Raw genomic sequence first — 5953 nt, forward strand, 5'->3', positions numbered from 1 at the left:
TATTGCTTCAAGCCATAATCAATGCTCATAAAAGCTTTCTAATCAAGTTTTTCATAAGCCATCATAAAGATTCATTGAAAAATCATTGAATATGTAACAGCTGACATAAGGGGGAAATATATTAACTTTACTGAGAGGAAAGTGGAAGTCAACTTGGAGTTAAAACTATGGTAGAATAGGGGGTGCAGTGCAGTATGGGGAGAATAAGGGTGAGTTTAGGAGTCATTTTACTGATTTGTGGGAATGCTAACAGTTCTCCTCTTTCATCAAAATGCTTCAGAGAAAGGAACTCACCTTCATGGTCTAACTTTCAGCCAAACGGTAGATGGGTATACAGGGGAAACAACATTAATAAGGTATGCGAACTATGAATGATGGAACGGTTAATCATTCAAGATCAATGGAGCGACACATACCTAAGGACAAATGTGGGAACGTGGGTGACATGGAAATAGGAGCCACATAGAGGAAGAGGGATAACTGTTGTTCCATGAAGGGAATTGCAATCATTGACATGAACCAATGTGTATTCGTTGTTGATCTTGTCTGTGAATCTTCACTCAATTCACAATAAAAAGCTTTGTGGGGTTTTTTTTAAAAGCATTAGTGAAAAACAGTAAGGAAATGGGTATAAAAGTGAAGTTAATATTCTACATGGCATTGTTGCTAGGTGTTCTCCAGTCAGTGCCTACTCATAGCACCCGATGAGTAGCAGAATGCAACACTGCCTGGTCCTGTGCCATATTCACAAATGGTATGTTTGATCCCATTATTGCTGCCACTGTGTCAATCCAGCTTGTTAGAGTAAGAGTGTTCCCCTTTTTCACTGACCCTCCACTTTTCCAGGCATGATATCCTTCTCCAGGGACTAATCCTTCCTGACAACATGTCCAAAGTACAAGAGATGAGGTCTCGCCATCCCAGCTTGTAAGGAGCATTATGATTGTATTTCTTCCAAGACAGATTGTTTGTGCTTCTGGCAGTCCATGGTACTTTCAATAGTCTTCACCAACATCATAATTCAAATGCATCCATTTTCCTATGGCCTTGCTTATTCATTATTCAACTTTCACATGTATATAAGGCGACTGAAAATACCGTGGCTTGGGTCAGGTGCACTTTAGTCCTCAGACTAACAGCTTTGCTCTTGAACAATTTAAAGAAGTCTTTTGCAGCAGATTTGCCTAATGCAATGATACATCACTTGATTTCTTGAACTCTGCTTTTATGAGCATTGATTAGGGCTCGAAGCAAATTGAAGTCTTTGACAACTTCAAACTTTTCTCCATTTATATTCAATTTAAGAAAAAAAAAGTGAGTTTTTTTGGGGAAGGCCGAACTGTAAGCATTTGATTTTGAATTAGATGTACAGTTATTTTCTTCTTCCATGTTTTCCTAAATCTTTACATTTAAATTTGCTGCAAAAAAAAAAAATCTATTTTGAGAACATACAGAACAAGGCCGTATTGTCAGCTGAATTTCTTTGTTAATAATTCTTCATAATTATTTTTGGAAAAGAAACAATGGAAGCACAGAAAGCCGCATTATGATCGTACATATTTGATGGGAAATGGGAATGAACAGAAGGTAAATGGGTGTAGCATAGTGTGTTTATGGCAGAGAGTAATTGAAAGTGTTTGATCTTTGTTGGGAAATAGGCAACCTCCCAATTGTGGAACAGATGTGCATGTCCCTAATAACTGTCTGTCTTTCCATTGAGACAACTGATTGGAGTTTTGTTTAGTTATATAGCCAGCTGTGTTTGGCTGCACCAATCACCTATACACTTCAACTACCAACAAGTATAAACATTGTAATGTCCATATCTGTGATTTGCATTTGGATTTCTTAGGAAGTATTAGAAAAAGAAAACATACCATTAGGAATTGAATAGTACATCATCTCAAAATCTCTGTGATGTCCTGAAGCTTTGGGAACACATCAGAGACATCTCTTCTATGCTAAAACAGAAACTATTCCTTCCTTAGTCGGCTTGAAGTCTTCCTTCGTCGGCTTGAAGTCTTCCTTCTGCTTAAGTGATCTTGGTGGTCCCTTCTCTTCTCTAGGATTCAGGTTTCTTGTTACAAAAGTAAAGAATTTGACAAGATCTATAAATTCCCTCCCATTTCAATATTCAATTTTAATATTCAACCTTAAAATTTATTCCATTCCTTTACCTTCTTTGTTTGGGCTATTCTTATTTTAAATGTTCCCATCTTTAAATTTAGGATTTAAAATAGATCTTGAATTGTGGAGAAGTGGCTCATACCCAATGTGAAGCATCTTTGAGCTCAAGTTTCTATCAATAGAATCACTCTGTCATCTGAGGACCTGAAGCACTTAGATTGGTAGATCTTCTAAAGATCCATCTGATAAGGGGGACAGCACAGCATAGGGAAGAAATGGGGCTCTCAAGCTAAATGCTCTGAGTTCAAATCCCAGCTCTGCCTCTTGTCAGTTGTATGGTAATAGGAAATCATTTAGCCTTCCTGGAAAGGGGGACAAGAATACCTGCTTTGCAAGGTTCTCATAAGGATTAAATTTAATATTTATCACTGGCATGGCACATAGTATATGATCCATGAATGCTGTTGTTACTAAACACTGCTTGTAACGAATAATGTTGGTTAGGTCTGAAGCAATTTAAGAAATCTCTTGCCCTGAATAAATGTACAGTCCAGTTGTAGAGGTAGGACTTGTACATGAAATGTTGTTAGCTATCATGGACTTGACCCCAACTCCACAGAACAAAAACTGCCTAGTTCTATGCCTTCCCCATGATTACTTAAAAATCAGACCATTACAATCCATAGGGTCTGCCTTTTTTCTCTTTCAAAACAACTTTTTATTGTTGTTGAAAATATCCACAGAAAAGCACACACCAATTCAACAAATCTCTACATGTGCCATTTGCTGACACTGATTACATTCTTCACGTTGTATAGCCACTCACCTTCCTTTTAGAAATAGCTCATCAGGTCTTGTTTTCCAAATTCATCTTATACTGGAAGCCCCATTAAAACCTGTTCCTCATCATAGCAACACACAAGCTTCCACTGACAGATGGAGGCAGTTGTGCATGAGGACACTGTCTGAGAATCAGACTTGGATCTCCAGCATGGAAGGCAAAGACGCTCCCACTGAGCTACCACTGTGCTCCATATGCATAAAATAAGTGATTACAAATAAAAAGATTGTTTTTGCTCCAAGTGTCAAATGAATAATGATAGTTATGCTAATTGACCACGGTGTCCCTGAGACGGAGGTCCTGAGCCCACAAGTTCTTCACAATTCCCCCACATTGCCATCTTTCCTGGGCTCAGCCAAGAGCGAGCAAACTGTGGAACAGGTAGGTGGAAGATTTCTTGGAGGAGAGTCACCCTTGAGCTCAGCTTTGAAGGGAGAAGAGAGTTGAGGTGAGCAGTAAAGAGGAATAGAATCCAACAGACCCATGAGGGGCACAGATCCAGAGCAGGGGGCAGGGGACATTGTCTATGATATTCAATGAGGGGATTGACTTTGCTTATAGGGTAATGATCTGATCAAAATCAGGCCACAAGCGTGCATTCCATTCCAGACCTGAAAAGTTCCAGTCTCTTCCTGCCAGTAAATCCAAATTCATCATTATTTTTCAACATTGAATTTTATTTCATAGTATTCTATTGTATGTATGTACCAAAGTTCATTATTCTTCCATTGATAGTCATTTAAGCTGTCTCCATCTTTTTGCTATTTGCAATGAACATGGGTGTGCATATATTTACTCATGTCATCACTCTTGTTTCTTAGGGATATATACCAAGTAGAGGGAATTTCTGGGTCATATGTTATTTCTATTTCCAACTTTTTGAGGAAACACCATACTGTTTTCCACAAAGGTTGCACCATTTTATAGTCCCACCAGTAATGTAAGAGGGACCCAGTCTCTCCCACACCCTTGCCAGCATTTGTTGTTTTCTGTTTTTTGAACTTTGTTTTGAATGCTAGTGTGAAATGATATCGCACTATTGTTTTGATTTGCATCTCTCTAATGACTAATGAAGTGAACATTTCTTCATATGTTTGTTGGCTACCTGAATGTCTTCTTTTGTGAAGTGTTCATGTCCTCTGCCCATTTTTTCATTGAGTTTTTTGCCTTTTTCTTGTAGAGGTGTTTAGTTTCCTATCAAATTTAGAGATTAGTCCCTTGCCTGGCATGTCATTGTGTCTTGCGATTTTTGTTTGTTCCTTCATGAGCCTCCAACCTAGGAACAATGGCAATGTGAAGGAATGGTGAAGAGCTTGTGTTGTGGAATCAGACCTAATGAGCCTCTGACTTGGCCTTGGTTTTCTCCTCTATAAATGGGAATCAATATTCCCACCACTGAAGATGGAAGAATGAAATTATTTTAGATACTGTATATAAAGCACCTGGCACAACACATGGCACTTTGCAAGAGCACAGTAGATGGCAGTTGGAGTGGTTTTTATAGTACCTGGCACCTGGTAGCGCTTGATAAATGCCAGAGGGAAGGTGAGCTTCAGGAAGGTGGATATGTGTGAGATTGTGGGAGCTCTGCATAGTAGCCTGAAGAATTTAGATACAACAGCCTTCATTGCTGTTGTTGTTGTTAGGTGCCACGGCATTGGTTCCAAGTCATATTGACAGTATATACAACAGAGCAAAACACTGTCCAATCCTAAGCCATTCTCAAACTTGTTGCTGTGCTTGAGCCCCTTGCTGCAGTCACTGCGCCAATCCATCTAATCCATTCCTCTTTTTCACAACCTTCTACTTTACCAAACATGGTATCCTCCTCCAAAGACTGGTTCCTCCTAGTAACATGTCCAAAGTACAAGCCTCACTTCTGAGGAGCAATAAGCCATTAGAAAGGTCACTGAGTGATTTATTTAGGCTTGAAAACTGACTCATGATGAAGCAAACGAAACAACAACAACAAAAAAAAAAACAAAAAAAAAAAAACAGTAGAAACGGCAGTTAGCAACCTTAATTCTTTTCTGACCTGGCAATCAGCCTTTCTTCATAGGTCAATGGGAGTTACAGTTAAAGTTCTAATCCTGTGCACTCTATTAAGGCGAATTCATCTGCTCCCATTCTATAGTGCTAGATCTCCAAAGGTTTACTCATTCTTGATTACAAAGCAAGTATTATACCTGTCCATCATGAGCACTGTATATGAAAAATCCAGTGTCAAATGGCAAGGAGAAAGAAATAAAAGTCTTAATATTTAGATTGGGATTTGCTACCAAGTTAATGACCTAACAACTTTTTTAAACCAAATTTCCTCAATTAAAAGGACCACATCATCCTGTGAAGCGCAGATGGGGATGTGGGTTGGCAATCACAATTGTTTTCAGCTTTCCCCTTCTCCCTGCTGGGTGCAGCTGGATCTCTTGCTGACTCAATAGTTTTTCCCATCCTGCTCCAGCTCCCCTGACACACAGTCACTAGTATCCCTAGCCCAACCTGCAAGGCCAGACTGAACCCTCTCTCTAGTCTCAGAAAGGTAAATCCCCTTTCTTCCAGTTTAGCTAGAGTTTTCATATTGAGTTTGCAAGAAGAACAGAGAACAGAAAAATATCATAAAGCATAATGATAGTTATGTGAAGGGAAATTTTCTGACACTAACATTAAAATCTGGTCAATGCTTGGTGCAGTTGAGATGACTTTGAAAACTAGTCCCTTTTCATCACCTCAATTCTCTTTCAGACAAATGGTGGTGGTGTGCCGTAGAGTAGGTTCTGACTCATAGCCACCCTGAATAGGGTTTCCGAGGCTGTAAATCTTTACAAGAGCAGAAAGTCTCATCATTCTCCTGCAACAAGGCTGGTGGTTTTGAAATATGGGTTCTTAATATTGTGGTGTTAATGCGAGGGACTGAAAAGTCAGTTTGAACCACAGGGTCTGTGGTTCAAGTTCACAAAATGCCCCCTGGAAACCCTATACAGGGTT

At 39.3% G+C, this 5953-nt stretch overlaps 1 protein-coding gene across 1 annotated transcript in view; it reads left to right on the forward strand.

Annotated features, from left to right (window-relative positions):
* Nucleotides 1-3223: 3223 nt before the first annotated feature.
* Nucleotides 3224-5953, forward strand: part of LOC102814503 (chromosome unknown open reading frame, human C11orf53) — a 36458-nt gene continuing 33728 nt past the window's right edge. The window contains exon 1 of the mRNA XM_006833963.1: nucleotides 3224-3349. Within this exon, the coding sequence (XP_006834026.1) occupies nucleotides 3224-3349 (126 nt within the window). The remainder of the gene's footprint in view (nucleotides 3350-5953) is intronic.

Source organism: Chrysochloris asiatica, unplaced genomic scaffold, assembly GCF_000296735.1.
Source record: "Chrysochloris asiatica unplaced genomic scaffold, ChrAsi1.0 scaffold00008, whole genome shotgun sequence".
Lineage (NCBI taxonomy): Eukaryota > Metazoa > Chordata > Mammalia > Afrosoricida > Chrysochloridae > Chrysochloris > Chrysochloris asiatica.